General features: G+C 40.5%; 1 protein-coding gene across 7 annotated transcripts in view; it reads left to right on the plus strand.

The window, feature by feature from the left end:
* Positions 1–20,288, plus strand: part of NRG1 (neuregulin 1) — a 178,329-nt gene that overhangs the window by 155,969 nt on the left and 2,072 nt on the right. For 4 of the 7 annotated variants that reach the window (XM_054178399.1, XM_054178401.1, XM_054178403.1 and 1 more), the window contains 6 exons: positions 3,187–3,245; positions 9,255–9,278; positions 13,576–13,678; positions 16,854–16,980; positions 18,456–18,586; positions 19,101–19,304. In XM_054178399.1, the coding sequence (XP_054034374.1) occupies positions 3,187–3,245; positions 9,255–9,278; positions 13,576–13,678; positions 16,854–16,980; positions 18,456–18,586; positions 19,101–19,304 (648 nt within the window). The remainder of the gene's footprint in view (positions 1–3,186; positions 3,246–9,254; positions 9,279–13,575; positions 13,679–16,853; positions 16,981–18,455; positions 18,587–19,100; positions 19,305–20,288) is intronic. The other 3 variants (XM_054178397.1, XM_054178398.1, XM_054178400.1) reach the window with 3 other exon arrangements.

The following is a 20,288-nucleotide window of genomic DNA, read 5'->3' on the forward strand; positions in this document are numbered from 1 at the left end:
TTACTGCCAAAAACCAGTCTGATGATTTATATTCAGTGTTCTGACCATATGCAGATAACTGCTCTCTGCAACAACTTCATGGAGAGATAAAAAGAAATCATTTTAGTATATGTGGTTTAGTTTTGTGGTTTCATCCAGTTAATACATTACATAAATAGACATAAAGGAAATTAGATGCTTTTTGTAGCATAAATGTCTACTTGTTGCACCAGTTGCTTGGCTCCAACTTTTGCTTGTGTCACAAAAGAAAATGGTACATGGGTAATGAACTTGAAAAGAAAGACAATGGGAAAACTTGGAAACTTTGAGTACGACAAGATGTTTTGAAAACAATGCCATCACACACTATTTGTAAATGCACAGCATAAACACTAAACAACCTGCCAAACAGCACTGGAAACACTGCATATTTGAGCAATTAAATGCCTTTAGCATTCTCACATAATCATAAGTGGACAGGCTCATCTCTGCTCTTGTTTTGGCTGGTACACCCAGAGGCAAGCGCTGCATGCAGTCTATTTCCTGACAGCGGTGTCAGAGCAAGTGTAAACACACCTGAACTGTCTTCAGCATCATCTCAGCGGGTGACCCTGCTTGATCTGGAAGCGATTTAAACATTGTCTGCACCAGTGCTCAAGTTGTTTTCATCACCTCCACAGCTGCACCGACATCTGAAATCAACAGCATGTTCCTTGGAATTGTGCAGGGTTGAGCCTGATGAGCAAGATGTAGAGGTCCCTCGGAAATGAAAGCAAATGCAGATGTGAATGCCAACTGTTCCAGGGATGGGTATTTGACAAGATCACCACAGTGCAAAATAAAACTGAAATCACAGGAGTAAAATACTCTTACTTAGTAACTCAGATCAAAATACTGCCTATGAAAGACATTCTGCCTCTGTCAAAGACACAAAAGGTCTACCTGCCTACCAATTACATCTTTTTATGGCAACGTTATCTTTGTTTCATTTTTCTCAGCTTAATATATTTGTGGAGACCGGGATCTCTCCATACTGTATACTTACCAAAGAGATGTGACCTTGGCTCTAAAGAACATAAACCCTCTTCCTTAATGAACAAATATGTAATTACAGCAAGTTACCTCCAAAGATACATGCATAAATACTCAAAAAAAATAATTTTTATATAAAACTCATTTCTATGTGTTTTATTTGAACAAGACACTAGTGTTTATGCTTGACACCAGTCCTCTGCCAAAGTGATTTTCTGCAAGTTCCACTTGTACAAGGGCAGCATCCCTCACCCTTAGGGATAGAAACAATTGTGGAAGAATTGAATTTGAAAAATTGAGGACAACTTTCAATGCACATGAAACTGGTATGGAAGAGGTGGAAGATTGCTCTGACCAATGTGCTTTTACAAATTAGAGGGCTCTTCAGCCCCTGGTGAGTAAATGATGAATCAGTTTGCACCATGGCAAACCCACATAGACATCAGAAAGGCAAGCAATGAAGGCGAGATATATTCAAGAAAGCATATATAAGGTAATTTAAAGTTTCATGGCAAGTAAGGGTGGGTAGAAGAAGCAGAAGGGAAGAAAATTGAAATCTGTATATGTTTAGTGTAGTAGACCGTCATTCATGCATATGTTCAAAGCACAAGAGCCTGCATTGCCATAATATTTTGGGAGCCCAAACTCTGCTCCAACATGAAGAACAACAGTGATGGAAGAATTGACAGCCAGCAGAAGAAAAGAGTGGCAAAACAGAGAAGAGAAATTTCTTCACTCTGACCAAGGGGAAAGGTGCACTGAGGTTTTCTGCAGAAGAGCTTATGAATGGAAAGGGTGGACAGCTATAGGGCTTCAAATTTGAAAGCACCTTTCCCTCTTATCTTATTTATTTTTCCTTTTGTCAACCATATTGAATATACTTCCTTCCTTGGGTTTGAGCTTGTCTTCTCACTTCTTTTGGTTATCCATTTGGCTTTTCTGTGATTGCTGTTTTAACTGTTCCCCTTCAAAGAAACTTACTGGAGGACACAACATGCTGTTACAGAAATAGGGAAATCATGGATTTTTTCCGTAGATTTTATGTGACTGGTAAAAACGCCGGTGCAAATTACTGTTATACCCTGCACTGCAAATGTTAAAAAAAAAAAAAAAAAAAAAAAATTAAATTAAAAAATCACTCTGCTCCCTTCATGAAGTGAAATAAGCTTTAATATATTTTTGCTAGCCCAGATTCTTCATTCTTTTTTTCAAAACAGACAAGAAAAAAGACTTCACAGATTTTTTTTTTTTCCTCTGGTGGACTTTTTGCTGTAAATTTTGAAAAGTGCTATCTTCAGGGAAGGTTACACTTTCTTTCCTCATTTCAGATCGTATTGCCCTAACATCTAACCAGGAGGTGACTTACTGCACTCCCATCTCCATAGGCCAGAAGATGTCAGGCTGTTAGCACAGTGGTTTTGGTGTACTATTGCTTATCACATTTTTGCCCTTTAGGTGCCAACCTGGATTCACTGGAGCAAGATGTACTGAAACTCTGCCCATGAAAATCCAAAACCAAGAAAGTATGTTAAAATAATCTGAACTTTGCTTTCTTCCCCAACTACAGCAACAAAATCAATAGTACTTGGTGTTTTCACAGTTCAGCTGGAACTGGCCTCTTTATGCACTAATTTATGACTTGATGCTCCAAAATAAAATCGGTACACTATGGCATTTCTGACCTCCAAAAGGTTTCTCATTCATGTGATTTTTGATCTTTCCATCCATTTGCAGATGCATTGTATTGCACACACTGGCAGCTTTCTTGTTTGGGAGACTGCTGTTAAAGTGCAAGCCCAAAGAGCAAACTCACAAAGATGAGTCATGTACAGATCTCGTGTCCTCGCTGCCTTGTGGAAAGTGCATCCTAAAAGCAATTTGTGAATTTGGAATGGTGAATTCATGTCTCACTTCTTGAAACACACTTTTGTCTGGATTGGTTTTGGTTTTGGCTGTATTTTTGTGGGGGATTTCTTTTCATTACCGCAGAGCAGATGACTTGCTCTCGATATCTTGATCCATTTTGACACACCAAAATGAGATTCAGTTTCTGACAGTGAACTCACCAAGTCATATCAGTTCACACTGAAGGAGCTTCTTTCTTAGCATATATTCACCTCTTCTCTTTTCTCTGTTTTTTTCTCTACCATTTTGTTTGTTTGTTTTTCCTCTCAGGTGCCCAAATGAATTTACTGGTGATCGCTGCCAAAACTACGTAATGGCCAGCTTCTACAGTACGTCCACTACCTTTCTGTCTGTGCCACAGTAGAAGCATGCTCAGTCGGTGCTGCTTTCTTGTTGCTGCATCTTTCCTCCAATTTTATTTTTTTTTAATCTGTAACTAGATTTGTTGCCTAAGGCCTAATATTGATTGTCTCTACCTGTTGCATGAAAATGATAACAAAAGCAATTGCAATACTCCCCTGGATTGTTTGGCATTGAGGTTATGGGAAAATGCAAGATTTAGGAACACTGTGAACTGGACACTGAATGGTGTGATACAGAGTCCCCACTGACATTAAGCAGTAAAAATGCAAAAACTACATGTTGAAAGTCTCGTGTTTTATTTGACACAAAACCCTTGGGCCCTTATACAGGGCAGTACTCCCCCAACAAAGTAATGGGTAGCTACTTCTCCGCTTGCTTATAAGATCTGTATTCAGACCTACAAGTTAAAGGTAATTTACATGCTTACATCATTTCTAATGAGCACATGCCAAATTGGATCAAAGTGCTGTGCCTCCTTATGGTCCAAGTTTCAGGGAAAAGAGCACAGAAAGAAAAAGAAGAGGGGAAGAGACAGCATAAACAATGGAATCTGACATATTTATTTGTGGGTAACAGGTGTAAGAGATCAAGTATTTCAAAGCCAGATTAATTAACCAAAGAAATGAAGCATACACACACACACAAAGGATCCTGCCTGTGTCAAACTGGTGATAGAACCAGCTTTGCAGTCAAAGATCTCACAAGATTTCCCATTGAGGGATGAGTTAATTATGTATTATGTTAATTTTATAACATTTATAACAAAGTCAAGAGTAACACATAAGAAAATTGCTTAGATTTTACAATTTGTTGCATGCATAGTATTCATAATTAATTGTCGCTGGCATCAGAATGTACTGTAATCTGGGAGCAGTATTATAGGAACTAGTTTTTGATGGCTTACTTGCCAGCAAAGAAAGATGTCAGAGACTATGGACTATCTTAATTTAATTTTCATTAGTATATAGGACAAAAAGCTGTTAGCATGTGCTGGACATTTTGAAGCCTGAAGACCATACATAATTCATACTTCCTATCATGGAAGCTACCCATGTAAATCTCAAGGGTGCTGACTGGAGACCAGACCTTCCAGCATTCAAGTGTGTATTTTGTGCCTTGTTTTAAAAGCTTTATTAGTGTGAGTTGTTTTAAAATACCTCTGGTAACCATGGATTTTTAAATGTTTATGCTCTAACAGTACTTAAGTATACAAAATGTTAGATTTAAATAGGTTTTTCAGTACATTGTAGTGAAAGGTGCAGTTAAGTTTTTCTGATCTTGAAGGAATCCTTTAAAAGGAGGTGGTGTGAAAATATGATATCCATTGTTTGTTGCTGAAGTTATCCTGAAAACTACCGAATAATTTTGTGTTGGTCATAAATTCATTCTTCTACTCAGGGAAACAAACAAACAAAAAACCCAAGCAAACACACCAAAAAAAATCAGTAATTTAAAAAGAGGCTTAAGTAGGTTTCCCTTCATTAGTTTTTCAGGTTCATAAGTCTGGTTGGGATTTTGAAGGAATCTTTGATTAGTAGACACCAGACTGAGATTTTCTGAAGTTGCCTTCATGAAAAAGGTGTAGATACCCTTGCCTTGCTGCAAGAGTTATCCTCAGCTGAAAGTACTTAAGCTAGTCCACCCTCGTCTCCTTGAAAGGCACTGGCAGGAAAGCACACCACTACCTACCTTAGGCTGCTCTGAGAGTCCCATGAAATGGCTATGGGACTCTACCACTTCTGCTCACCTTGCATCTGTTATATAATGACAGGTTTCTTAAATTGCTACAAATCTTTTTAAAAAGACACTCTTGGAAGGATCCAGTGAGGGTATATTTACATTTAACCAAAACAACAATCAAGGAAGAAGGATATTTGTGACATATTTGTGACTTTATTACTACACCAAACACAGAGCACACCATGCAATTATAAAGATGACTTCGAATGAGAGTTATCTTCAGGCAATGTTGCCAAGCTCTTATTTTGCACCATGTTACGGTTCATTAACTTAGCTCTCTAGAGGCAGCTTTTGCAAAGTGTGGAGCAGATTAGGATGTTAAACAGTTCAAGTGCCAGCAGGAGACAAAAGTGTACATGTGAGCTATACAGTGCTATCTAATAGTACTTGCTTTCAAAAGGGTGTTTCTTCATTTGGAAAGGAAGCATTGATGGGGTTCCATGTGCCAACTGAGCCAACAATCTTAAGGTTCTGTGTTTGGCTGATGAGAAATAGTTAGCTTCAGAATTCTGCCTTAGAGTTGGTAGTTGCAAGGACAATGAAGTTATGAGCTTTACTGAGGGTCTTCGGCAAGGTCAGAACTATGCCAGTGCCCCTGTCCCAGAAGAGTGCTCAGCTAAGTAGCTTATCTTGGCAGTGGTTTGGTTAGCTCTGGATGATTAATATTAGAAAAAAAGGTTGAAAGTAAATTAGGTGGATGTCCATTTTAGAAATTCTTCCATAGAAATGTCTTTCTTTTCTGTCAGTGGAAATGTGAGTATAACTGGGAATGGATGTGAGGGAAACTACTGGAAAGCATGTGTTTAGGCTGACTGTCCCTTAGTTCCAGCTTTGCAAGCACACCAAACCACAGGAAAACCTGTTCCAGCTGAGAGGTGGTGGCTGTTTGATCCCTGCCACTGCCACAGTTCCCTCCAGCACTGCAGCACTGCAATTTTTCTTCTTCATCTGGTGTTCACTGCCACTGCAGACTTTGGGAAACTAAAGAACAAACTGATAGTTTTGCTCATCTCTGGAGTCTGGCTGTAAACCCTGTGATACATGTTCGTTGATCACCGCAGTCACAGCGGCTGCCAGATGTTTTCCGCCATACTGTGGGGTTTTGCCGGACTGTTTTCAACTTTGAGGCTCATGGTCCACCACTGGCCCATTGACCCACACCAGAAGGTGGGCCACAAAAGTGTTACAAAAGTACAGTGCAGATATATTTGCTGTGTTTCAGTGTTCATACATTCACTCACTGGAAGGCAAAGAAAGCAAGGCAAATTGAGGAAAGTAAAAAATAATGGAAGGACATTAAAAATCTGGACTATTTTTTATGTAGCTTTGCATGTTCTTATAGGAACACTGCGCAGAATGATCCTTGTGATAAGAAACACGGGAGGAGCCTTGGATTTATAAAAAGCTGAAAAAAAACTTCTGTACATCATAATCACAGGCACACTATTTGTCCTCCCAAATGTCCCAGATGGGCCAAGAATCTACCCAAAAGGCCAGTTACCTTGCTTACTTCACTCATTAGCAATTATATATATATATATATGTGTATATGTATATATATATAATGAATATAGAGCAATTTGTGGGGTGTAGTGTGAGCCACCTTGAGCATGAATTGAATACAGTCCTGGCCTCCCTGAGGGCAAATGCTTCAGCATGGAATACCAGTTTAAACTGAATCTGTTTCAGCTCTGCCATCCTTGGTGAGCAAGAAAGACAGTATTTAGAGGGGCAGAGGGAGATTTCTCTTATGATGGCCCCTGACTCATATTATTGAAATGAGCCTGGATGAGAAATTAAAGGAGGCAAGAGCTGAGAACAGGTGTGATATTCTAGAAGGCTGACCAAAACTGCTGGTATTCTGTAATGCCTTAATTTTCTCAGTCTTTCCATATAAACTACAGATCTTTGAAATTCAGATTTTCAGCAATTCTGCTAGCTTAGCATTTCTTAATTTCTATGTATTCTTCAAGTGGTCACATGTGTATAAGAATACTAGACAATATCATCTGACACTGATTTTCTAAAGCCTTTCAGCACCTTAAATTGTACTCTTCACGTGCTGGGGCTAAGACTGCTAAACGATACACACAGATCTGAAAAATGCTAGTTAATGCTCATTAAATGCTAAAATGTCCATGATAGAGTACTGTAACTAAGAAAAAATATTTTCCATACTTCTGAAACTCACGTAAGTTGTAGGATAACATTTTTACAGGAGCCACAGGCTTTCAAATCAAAAGTTCAAAATTGATTTTGTGGCCTGAGTACCACTGAAATGAGCCAAGATTTAGAATCTAAAGTAGATCCTAAACCTCATGAAGAGATCACAGACCTGGCTGCTGAGGGTGAATTGGTTGCCTTGTAGGTTCTGCTTTGTGATAAAAAAAGAAAATTATCAGAATTTCTGATTACTCATAGAACCCATTTAACATGAAAACTAAACAATGTATTTAGAAACATGGCACATGTATGCTTCAGAGGTGGAACTGGTCTCTCTGGTTCATTCTGCTGCTGTATTTAATCTAAATTGGTCCTTTACTTGTCAGGTGCAGAGTCTCCACACAAACCTGCAACTGTGGTCACCCCTTACTGGGTAGCACCACAACCTCAGGCTACCCATCCAAGTCTAGTCATCCCAAAATCTTGACCTTTAATATGCTACAATATATCCATGAGCTACAGTTCTGAGTCATGTCTTGGGGAGGAAAAAAAAAAACAAAACAACAAACAACACAACACCACAGAAGTTGTTAAAAATAATTAATTGTATTTCTTCTTAGATCACCTGAACAAATATTCAATACAAACCACACTGCTTGTAAAAAGTGTGCAACAATATTGGGCTAAATAGGAGAAGTTCTAAATAATGGGATACTCTGCTTTTTTTTTTAAATCAGGTCTAGGGAACATAGCTAGGAATACAAAAGATAAATAAGAGCTACATGACATCTAGGTTTGAATATGCAATGCATGTTTCTTCAGCATGATTTCTTGTTAGGGTTTCAGACATAATATAGTCCCATTTTAAAGATCAACTTCCCATGGAATTATTTGAAATAGAAACTGCATGATATGAATTACTTCCTCTAAAATTAAATTACACCCAGGCTAGATGTTTTAGCTTTAAGCAAGTGTAAATGCAGTAATGTCTATGCATGGGCATGTCATTCATTTTATTGAAGACTTAACCAACCTTTCTGTGCAACTAATGTGTATGGTTAGCAGTGTTATGCAGGCATGTAATACTAGCATTTTAGGAAGAGGCCTGGATGAATTCCAACTCACTTAAGCCTTAAAATGTTACTGATTGGCAGGATAGAATTGGCATTCCCTATGTGTACAAACTACATAAAAAATTCATTTGGTCAGAAAACTAGGATTGGATTTAAATTTCACAGCACATGAGGACAAAGAAGTGAGAGCTGCCACAGTTATGGTGTTGGCCCCATGGGACAGGTCTCCTATGGTACATGCAGGGGGAAAACCTGTGTTCCTTCTCACCCTCAGCTGCTGGAGCCCGAGGGTGCTAATTTAGGCCTGTGATCGTGTAAATAGCTTCAGCCCCTGCACCCCGGGGTGCATCCAGCTGGCCAGCAGATGGTTCTGCTGAGGCAGTGCATACCAAAGGCAGGGGGAAAGATGGTGGTTCCTCATTTTCTAGAGATGAGAGGCCCTTCTGCAGTTAGTTTGCAAAGCTAAGAAAGGCTCCAAATGCCAAACAAACAGTCCCAACCATTTCCAGGTCAGAAACCACAACAGCAAGGAGCCGGATGCCAGGGAGAGGAGTAGGACCAGAAGAGAGGGCAATGCACAACCCATTTGCAGGTGTATGCCACTCCTTGTAAACATCCCTAGACTCTCATGGACCCATCTGAAAACAATCTGCTCTTTCACATGGCAGGCTTTAGTGATAGGCCCCATCATCTCAGTAAGACATTTAAGGGTTAATGGTTACTGCTGCCTTTCCTGCACTGTGGCTATTTAGGTCCCCCATTTGTATTTTAGTGTGTAACCCTAGCAGAAGGTCTGATCATTTAGCTTACAGAAACACAGTGCCCATATACCTGTATGTCCCTTTGTCCTAATTAATGTGCAGGCAGAAAAACCGTAATTCTTATCTGTGAATTATTTTTGAGTACAGTGTATTGCTGTTTTTCTGAAACGTTTTCCTTTTTCTCTTTTTTTTTTTTTTTTTTTTTTTTTTTTTTTTGGTCAACTTTCTGCATTGGCAGAGCATCTTGGGATTGAATTTATGGGTATGGACCAATCATTCCTTTTAGCCTGCAGAATGTAGAGCCTGAGAGATAAACCTGGTTGTTTTTTTTTGTTGTCTTTTTTTTTTTTTTTAATCCACCTTCCCTTTTCAATTCCTAACCAATTTCTTTATGCTTTAGAAGGGATCATACAGCTATAACAGCAGTCCTTGTAAAAATGTTGGTGGAGATCAACTCACTAAGATGATAATAGTAACAGAATATTCCAGACCAAAGAAGTTCTAGGAATAACTGAAGAAATCATACCATGAGTACATTCATTCTTTTGCTGTGTGATTTTGACTAGTTTGCCAAGTACTTCTAGGGTTACCAGATGTTGGAAACACTGTAAGCATTAAGTAAAATGACTAACTAATCATTATTGGGGGGAAAAAAAAAAAAGCTGATAGCTTCACTTAATTACAGTTTTGAGCTCTGGTTTCCAAGTCAAGCTTTTTGTCTAAACCACAGCTAATTATGTGAACCAGATGCATATACATATGTGTAAATGATATGCGCATAATCATTCATTTCTGGGACTGCAAAACAGAAGCGAATTTGAAAGTTGTTTAAGAACTTAAGCAAAGCTTTACAACTAGACTTTCATACCCTCAAGTCAGCAGATGTATTCAGTATTTTAAATACCAAACTCATACTGCACCCAACTATTGGCAATATTTTTACACTTCAGCATTAACATGATAGAAATAGACCCCTTCCCGAATAGACTGTATTTATCTGGCTAACTTTTAGTAATGAAGTGTACAAATAATGTGTTTCTTAAAGAGGCTAACTTGGAATCCAGGACAGGTTTAGTTTAGGATCTCCCAAAAAAATTTGGCAAATGAGAAGAGCAAGACAATGTTACTTTTCACAAAGTTTTAGTTTGTGTTCTTACTAAAAATGTCCTCACAAAATGTTTTGAACTGCAGGAAACTCATTATAAGTCCAAATTTAAAAAAATATCTCATAACCCAGCTTATTGTTATTGTTATTATTAACACAAAGTAATATTAATTCTTACTCACAAATACTAGATTGTAATAGAAGATACATGGCTACATTAACATAAGAGGAATTAAATTAAAATCCTTTTAAAAACTGACTTGCAAAGTCTGCTTTTTATGTGAAATTACATCAGTGAAACCACCTCATGGAATTAAATTATTTTAGAAATCCCCAGAGGAAGGAAGAAAAATGTTAAAACAGAGCAAATATAAGACCATTTGTAGCACTGATTATATATAAATTAGGGTGGTGTGAAATTAATTGTGAAATGTGCATTGTCAAAAGGCCACGTGTAGAGGAACTTACTGGTTTCACTTAACTCTCACATTGATTTTGTCTCAGTAGATGTTAACATCAGAGAGAGAGAGAGCAGTTTTGGGCAAGAGCTGGTATAACTGAAAGACTCCACAGCAGTTCTGTCCCTGCTTTGTAAAACTCTTCTGGCTTTAAACATCAAGGCCAAGGCCTGTCCTTGTGATAACATGCCTCCTGCAGAGCTGTGGTGAAGATTCCTATCCTGTCTCAGCCACCAGCTTCCCCTGCTGCCCACAGTTGCGCCCACAGGACACCCTGCTGTCTCCTAGTTGGGCCCTGCCATCCTGGGCAGACAAACTCTCAGCCAGGAGCACAGCCAAGTTTACGTGGGAACTTGCTGGTTTCCTGGGAAAGACATGTCTGAACATCTGTGCCAGGCAGCCATTCCCCACATGGTTTGAGAGGTAGCGTGTTGGTGCTGCCATTCATGAACACCTAAGGACCTGACTTCAAAAAGCATGGGAGGGAATTAAGGTAATGAAAGCAGATCCAGGACTTTACCCCCCCATGCCCCCTAAGACCTACAGTCCCAGAAGGTATGCCAACTCAGGAGTGCTGCTCAGGGCTGCACCCACAGCCCTGCCCCCTGGCTGCACCCGCCACTGCACTCTCTGGTGGGTGAGAGCACAAAAGTGTCCAACACACAGGTGGCAAGTTTCATTACACTGTCAGCCTTAGCAAGACCCTTGTCAGCCAGCCAGCCAGCCCATTTGCAAAAGCCTCAGAGTAGAGTAAGCCTCCTGGATGCAGTGCGGTCTGCGGGTATAAACAACCAAGCAGAGTTTCCACTGTTAGTTAATCTTCTTTTCCCTCTCCCTTCCCCTCCAAGAAAAACAGGTTGAAATTCCATTAATTTTGCTTTCACAAGCTAACAGCTGATGGCATGACAAAAAAAAAATAAAATTAAAATAAACCAAGAATAATTCAAAGCATTTCATATTTGCCCCTGTGTTGCTTAGCACAATTCTCTTGTTTCCTGTGACATCCTCGTAATACACCATTTCCATGGCTAACTAATAAGCACTTTCAGAAGGGGCAAAATTGAGAAGAGCGTCAAGTGCCACTAACTAGCCTAGGTGAGGAGTTATGCTGTATGAGAAATCCCTTCACATTCTGCTTCAGCTTTTTCTTTTTTTTTTTTTTAACATGTTCCCAAGCATTTCTTTACTCTGTTTTTCCCAGTTTCAAGCATGCTGTGCCAGGCTTGCAGTTGACTTCTCAACCCTCAACCCTTTAACCTTGTCTTTCCTTGTGTTTCACCTTCCTCTTTTCTTTGTCCTGGTTTGATTTGGAGTTTCATCCCTTTCTTCCTTCCTTTATTTTTTTTTTTCTGACTTTCATTTATTGGAGTTATATTTTTGTTTTCTTTAATACATTTTTGCAGCATCCTAGTTTTACCAAACTCACTTCTTCCCACTTTCTCCCCTCCTGTTAATAATCAGTGCTATTAATTTTGTCTGACAGTGCTCATGATTGGTTTGCTGGCATTTTGGTTTACAGTGTGTTTGGCTTGTAGGGCAAATTTGTTCCATGGTAAGGTGCACTGTATCAGAGAAATTAATATTTCTGTTTGTGTTTATGTGCATGGAATGTTTGGCATTTGCCCACAGCAAATAAATTTGGTAAGCACAGGAATTACATTGGAGGTATGACTGCCCCCCCTCTCCAATATGGGGCATTTTCTCATGAACTGGCATTTATGGCACCTATGACAGAACATCATCTAAGTGCCTGAGCTTGGACAGATGCTCATGGTACATGAAAGGGACTGCTGTGCATCTCTATACCTTCCAGTGAATTGCCTTACAGACCTTTCATGTTCATGTAAGTCTGTTCCAGCAATTGGCATTTATCCCAATGATAATGCAGATCTGTGCAGCTTTTATTAATTCATTTATTTTTAATCACTTGATGGTATTCTGACTGTGGTCAATATTACAGTCTGGTCTTAAACAACCCTCCAGTCTGGATCTTCCAGGGCAAGTTTTCTGGACTGCCTGCTTAATCAAAAGTAAGCCTTGAGAAGAGCTAGAAACCAAATTTTTGTCCTAAAAGCAGGAATACAGTACGACATGTGTGAAGCATCTGAAAGAACATGCTTCTGTTTCAAGGTTCCTTGCATAACGTTGCCCTGGTATAGCATGTAGCAATGCTCACTGCCAAGCATAAGCAATGGAATACATGGGTAGCTCCAATTAACAGAGCTCCTAACATCTTTATGGTAGTGAAACATCTTTGATGAACAAGATTGGTAACAAGTTGTCATCACTGAGCAAGCTGCCTCTTTCTGAGCCACATTTCTCTGATACAAAGCATTACTGGTTGATGATACTGCTGTGTTTTTGAAGGAGCGCTGGAGAAAAAGTCTGAATTTTATGACCAGAGCTCAAAACCTGTCTTCAGTTCTGTTGGTGGTATAACTACAAGCCAAGCTCATCTCTCAAATGTATAAAGGTATTTGGAAATCTCTCCTGTAAAGACAACTGAGATCTAAACTGATATGGGATGTAGAGGGAAACCGCATATAAAAACAATCCCAAAAATATAATAAGATAAATTTCTCTTAAGACCAATAAAATTGGCCTTCAGTCCAGATGTCTTTGCAGAGTAAAACTTCCAAAGCATTTGCAAGTTCATGTTATTACCTTAGTGCATTACATTTTTATTTCCAGCACATGCTGAGAGTTTGTTAATTGTGAAGTTATTTCTTAGATATTATTTTTATTGACTTAAAAATACTATCACTCTTGATTGTTCTTTTATGGATGATTGCTCTTCCTCAGTACTGTGTTAAGAGCTCATGGTGTATCCCTGTTCTCCTTGCAAGCCAATAATGTGTCTATATGAAGTGTGATGGCTGTTTCAATGTGGCTGTGTGAATCTGTGCAGTGGTTTGTAGCATGCCATCTGTTGACTATGTGCTCCTTTCCCAGCCATTCTCCATGTTGTAACCTTCTCTGTTTTTGTCCCTTTCTAGAAGCTGAGGAACTGTACCAGAAACGGGTGCTGACCATAACTGGCATTTGCATTGCTCTTCTAGTAGTTGGCATCATGTGTGTGGTGGCCTACTGCAAAACCAAGTAAACTTTTCTTTTTTATACCTGTGGTTGTTGGTCAGGACCTTCCCAGTTTACTGTAGCCTCTACTCCTCTGAGCATACGGTTGTACCTGGTTTTCTCCAGAAAGAGAAAACCAGAGCTCCAGGGAGTTCTGTCCATGGTAGATGAGTGCAGGTCTGCATGTCCATCAGCAGTGCAAAAATAAGACACATATCTGACACATATCTGAAAAGTTTCTCACCCTGCAAATGTGACTTGAGCAAATTTCACCCTCTTGCAATTCTTCATCTATGATCCATTACAGCTGGTTTTCCCAGCTAGAAATGAACAAACCCCAACACTGAAATCTTGTTGCTCTCCAGTAGTAAATTTTACCTATCAGCCTAATTTGTACTGAAGGCAAGATTAACAGTGCTAAAAACTGCTGAATACCAAAGGCCAAAAAACTGAACACAAAAGTACTAAAAATGTAAAAGCAGGCACTTACATGCATTCTGTGGGTAAATTATCAGGGGTGACTCTCCAACAGACACGAGGCACTTTGGACCATAAATTACACTGAACATCAGCAGGATTTTTGCTTCCACAATTTCTGGCACCTTTTATAAATCTCCCCACCAAAACACAGAAAACCCTTACCATAAATCTTCCACATTTGTTTAAACCTGATTTACCATTACAGCACCTTATTGGCAGCCAAGTTGTTAGTTTTCCTTGTAAGACCCAACAATAATGGATGTGTTAAAAGAAGGGCAGGAGGGAAATTGTTTCCCTTCCTCAGTGAGACACACTGTCCAGACACACAAAAGCTGCTCCCACCCACAACCTCATGCCAGTGGCAAACTGAAACAGTAACAAAGAATCAGATCAATTACTGCTTATACAAATGAACCCAAAGTTCATTTAAGTCATTCAAGACATCACAAAGAATTTCAGTGAACACTTAGCCAGTGTCCTTCAGTATGTTTTCCTATTTAAAGAGCTCCCAGAATCATTCATAAGCGGTTCGGTTGCTTTGTCCCAGTTTCTTCTAGATATCAGCGATCAATACCAGTTAAAATTGAAATGTTTTCAAGTACAGCTGGTGGAGAGTGAGTGAGCTGCCAGTTCATGGCCCCCAAATGCAGTGATGCCAGACTGCTATCTGTGAAATGTTCTTCTCTTAATAGGAGAAAACTCAGAAAGTAGGGGAAAATAAAATGTAGTGGCTTAGATTTTATTTGTCTCCTTGCAAGAGGAGTGCTGAGGCAGTATCTTCTGACACTGAATCTTAATTCCGAGGTGCTTTATTTGAGAGTCATCTACATCAAGAGAAAGGCTTCTCAGAAACAGTGAGATTAGCTTTCCTTCCCAGCTTCATGGAGTAATTCCTGGTTTATGTTAGCATCCTTTTACTGGAGGACAAACAGCACATATTCAAGTATACAAAACGCAAATATGCTGACCATTGAAGGTAATGTGGTTTCCTAGGGACAGATTCCCAGGCAATATATGCCAAGATCTTGGACCCATAGATGATGAATTCAAAATCTCTCTAGAACCCACTTTCTTCACCATGTCAGGAGACCCTAGCTGTCCTCAACTCACAAGGTCCCCGAAGTGTCATGAAGAGGTGCTGTGAAATCATGTTAAACCTTTTGTGTGTCTTGCTTCTCAACCCAGGCAGGTCTTTGGGTAGCTGCTCACATACTTCCTGGCATCTGCCTCAAGCACCTTTGTGTCTAAGACCAGTGACTGTGTCCCACTGAGACAGGCAGCCATGTCTGCTTATACCATTCATGCGGAGGGACATAAATTAAAATGTCCACCACTGTCTAGGCACATTATGCAGAGATAAAATATGTAAAACATAGTGTGTAAAGTAACGTTTTCATTGTCTTTAAGCTTTGCTGGCCATCAAGCTTCAAAATATTTATTGTTTTCTCTCCCCTCCTCCGTTTTGGAAAGCATGGAATAGTCGTCTTGTGTTCAAAACAGGATTGAAAATGGTTGTTTCTTATACTGTCCTAGCCTGCCAAAACTGTCTGCACTTCTGTGTAGGGGTTAGGGAATTGTGTGTATTTTAGCTCTTGCCACAGCCAAGGTCATATGCACTCTGCAGTGCGTTGGAGCCTGCATCCCCCTTCATTTCCCCGGATTCTGTGGCAGGATGGTGGAAGTTGTCCAGTGTAATCAGACGAAGCTGGGGAATATTGCTAAATTAAGTCTGAAATAGAGTAGCTCCTTCTCCAGGTGTTTATTTTGGTGTTCTATTTAGTGTGTTATGCATGGCCTTCAATGTGCTAGATTTTACTATGCTGCATGTTTTGTTACTGACAGTTTGCAATGATGTCCTGAAAAGTTCTCTTGAGAAGAGCTGGAAGGATTAGCAATTTAGGAGGTAGCAGCTGAGGACAGGACATAGTAGAAGCACCCACCATGCTATTTAGTACATGTAATTGATGGATGGTTCTACCAAGTGCATTAGCAGCCCTGGCATCCATCTGGTAACCACTGGGTCCCCGTGTTAGCCTGATGCTCTAATAAAGCCTTCCAGAGCTGCCAGGATGACTGCAGACACAGGCATGTCACAAACACTGACTTGCTTTGGATTTCTGAGGCTTGCTCTGCACCTGTCATTTGTTTAACACATTTATGTATTTGGAGTGCATTGCTGAAGTAGGGGATGAATCCCGTAACAAACATGTAGCTGCCATGCCACAAAGAACACAGCACACTCCGTGTTCTCCCATAGCTGTCAGCAGTCCTCAGCTGCCTGTGGTGAGTGGATAAGTGAACTTAATGGGCTGTCAGAAATGTGCCTGTGGCTGCAGTGAGGGTGTCAAGGTGGCTAGTTTAAAATCTCTCCTCTCTCCTTTCTGAGTGCAGAAAAGAGCTCCTTCTGAGATGAAACATGGCTTAGAAATGGCTTCCCTCTTCCTCATCCTTTTTCTTATCCCTCTGTGGCCTGCTGACTGCTGGAAGGGTTCCCACACATCCTTTCCTGTCTGTAGGTCCTCACTGCTCCAGCTGCAATTAGACTTGTGGTCTTCAGAGTTACTCTGAGATCTTGCAGCAGTGGGGAAAGTACTGGCAAAACAAAACAAAACAAAACACACAAAAAAAAGGTGATGTTATTATCATCATCATCAACATGCTGAAAGATGCAGCTGCTTTCTCTTTTTCTATTAAAATTGTTTCTGTGTTTCATGCACAGGAAGCAGAGGAAAAAGTTGCACGACCGCCTTCGTCAGAGCCTGCGCTCAGAAAGGAACAATGTGATGAACTTGGCCAACGGGCCGCACCACCCCAACCCACCACCGGATAATGTCCAGCTGGTGAATGTAGGTTTTACTGCCCACGTTTCAGCCTAGGCTGGCAGAGCCGCAGAAAAGTTCAGCTTTTAAACTTCAACCTGTCACAAGCTGGTGACTGAGTTTTCTTGTCATTCTCCACTCAGAAACAATTAGGGACTTAGCAAAAAAACCTGCAGTAAAATAAGGCACATTTCTGCAGATAGCCCTTTACTGGGGCATGCTGCAGTCCTGAAACTGTGCCTGTGGATCTGGGACACTGATAGCAAGAAAAAATACCTCCAAAAACCCTGACAAAACTAATGGCTCTACAGCAGGGATAAGTGCTGTAGGGATCATTTTCTTCAAACACACAAGTCCTCATCTTCCTGTGGCCTTGGCCTGATGGTTGGTGAGTAAGGACAGCCCCTTCACACCTGGAATGTGACTCTATGAACTCAGGTCTGACTGAAGATCTCACATGAACAGTAACAGTGGCTGAGGAGAATGGGCTGGGGCAAATACTCCACCAGGAACTCCCAGCCATTGGTCTGAGCAGAGAGTTACTCTTCAGCTAACCTTCTAACCAAATCCTCAGGGCTCACATGTCCTATAGCCACTTCCTCCAGTCCTCCCTTTCCCAGGGAAGCCTGATGCCCAAAGACACTGTCAGCCTCCTGCCACCTCAAGCCATCACCACTCTCCTGCTCCTCCATCACTGTACATACTCATGACAGCTTGTTGCAGCGGTGAGCCCGGACTCCACTAAGTCAATGACATGGCTCCCAATGAACTCGGTTAAGGCCAAGACACCAGCTCATAAAAGTTCAGCTTCCAGTATTTCCCCTCAAAAGGCATAAATCCATGGTCAAATTATTAGCAGTAGGGAAACTGGGCTTCCCCACAGAGGACAATGAAGAGTCCTGTCAGCAACATCACTGTACAGGGCTCACAGATGAAAGCTGTGTGAGTGTTTGGACACTTCACACCTCCAGCCCCATACCAGGAGGCTTTGGCCCATTCTGCAGATCATCTCCTGATGAATAGGTCTGCCCCAGTGCTGCAGTCATGGACACTGAAAATAGTCAATTGCTGTCCAGATTGTTATCCTGCAATGAAAAATTTCTGCTGCTAATTACTGCTGTCTTCTCCATCAGAGAACAGTATTTTTGATACATCTACTAGTAAAGTGGGGCTTGCCCCTCAAGGTCTCTATCCGTAAGGACTTCCAATTTGTTTGTTACTAGATGTGTTGTGTATAGCCTAATTAGGATACAGATCTTTACTGGTTTCTTCATTTATTTCCTTCTAATTAGAGTTTACATGGATACGTATGCTGATATATACGTGAATGTGCTTAGGAATGCCAGTATGTTTTCTGCCTGTATTTAAGTGACCAAGTTAGCGCTTCGACACATGTGGAAAACTGTGACTTGCAGGGGGAGGCAGGAGGGTTTGGTAATTAAGTCTACAAATGTGCTGTGAATTCCAGTTTGTAAACCTGAGATTTGTCTGGTTTTTTTCAGCAGTATGTTTCAAAAAATATTATCTCCAGTGAGCATGTCATTGAGCGAGAAACGGAGACCTCATTTTCTACAAGCCACTACACCTCAACAACACATCACTCTGTGACAGTCACCCAGACGCCTAGCCACAGGTACTGGAGGGGGAAGGAAAATAGCACCTGCAAGATCTGATCTGTTGCTGCTGCAAAACCAAAAAGATGTGTCAAAAAAAAAAAATCAGAAAAATCTATGCTGCCTTCATATCACTTTCACTTTAAGACTAACAATATTTGATGTCATGTCATGTAAACAATTATCTTTCCAGGAATTTACAAATAGTTTTATTGACTGGATTACATTCCAGTAATGATTGCAGTGAATTTTAGTATATGCAAATTGCTAAATCAGTTACAGTCCTTGTGACTGGGAAGCTCTCCTTCCCTCTCCTTTTATCCTCACATGCAAAATCATGTTGATGCGTGTGGATTCATACAATTCACAAACCTCTGCAGCCTCAGTTATCAACCCAAGGGTTAAACTGCACATCCCAAGCATCAAGGAGCCCTTCCTTTCCCCTGGCTAGTTTTCTGCTCATATGCATTTGCCACTGAAGCACCCTCTCACTCCATCCTCCCTTCTTCTCCTTTCCTGACTGTTGCTTTCCAGCTGGAGTAATGGCCACTCTGAAAGCATCCTCTCTGAAAGCCACTCAGTTCTCATCAGCTCCTCCATGGAGAACAGCAGGCACGCCAGCCCAGCAGGGCCCCGGGGCCGCCTCAATGGCATTGGTGGGCCAAGGGAAGGCAGCAACTTCCTCCGACATGCGAGAGAGACCCCTGACTCCTACCGAGACTCTCCTCATAGTGAAAGGTAGGACACATTACCTCGTTGATTCCAGCTTGAAAGGCCTGATATTCCCAGATAGTTCCAAAGCTTGGTAGTACAAGAGGAAATCCAACAGTGCAGTGTGTAGGGCATACATCTCTTCCTTTGTGAAGGTGGAGATTTTTATAGTAGTTTAAAATTTACCAAAAATATTTCTTTCTTCCCAATAGACAAAAGTTCACATTTGGATATGCTCCACTAGAGTAATTTGACAGAAATTTCCCTTGTAAAGTAAAAATGGATCTCTGCCTAGTTTCCATTTCTTAGAAAAAGCAAGCAAGAAAATTTAGGTATTTTATAACACATGAAAGGTGTGGAGAAGGAGCTCCATAAGAGGAGGAGGTGACTAATTCTGCCACCACCTACTTCAAAAATTGACCTTGATACTTTACTAAGTAAAAGCAAGGAACACAATGTGCAAGGCAGAAGAACCTAGGCTCTGATTAGGTCATAAATAATTAGAGAAAGACCTGGCCAGGATTTTTCCAACAAAGTAATTTTTCCTCTGAAAAGGCTGGTTCATCAGCACCTAGGGTCTGCCTTGAAGAGCATCAACTGCAATAGAACTTTTACTGAAAAAGCATTCTCAGATTTAGGCTAGAATTTTGTCTCAAATGCATGGGATGACCTCAGAGTAACAAAAGAAAGACCGATAAAAACACAGACATTTAAAGAGAGCTTTACTCACAACAATCAGAGGCAGAAGGAAAGGTAAGCAAATGGTAAGCGGACTAAGTCTCTGAGCACTGTGAAATCAAAAGGGTTTGATCTTGTGGGATGTCCATAATATCAAAAATGCAGTGTGTCAAGAAAGTTTAAGTCCAGCACAGTACCAGCTGGGGAGGTAGCAAAGCTTCAGTTTTTCAGGCTTTTCAGATTTCAGACTTGGATAAATAAATTGTTAATGAAAAACTAAATAACTTATTCAATCACAGCCATGCAACTTGTGTCAATGGGCCTGTGTAAGAG

The sequence above is a fragment of the Dryobates pubescens genome, chromosome Z (assembly GCF_014839835.1).
Source record: "Dryobates pubescens isolate bDryPub1 chromosome Z, bDryPub1.pri, whole genome shotgun sequence".
Lineage (NCBI taxonomy): Eukaryota > Metazoa > Chordata > Aves > Piciformes > Picidae > Dryobates > Dryobates pubescens.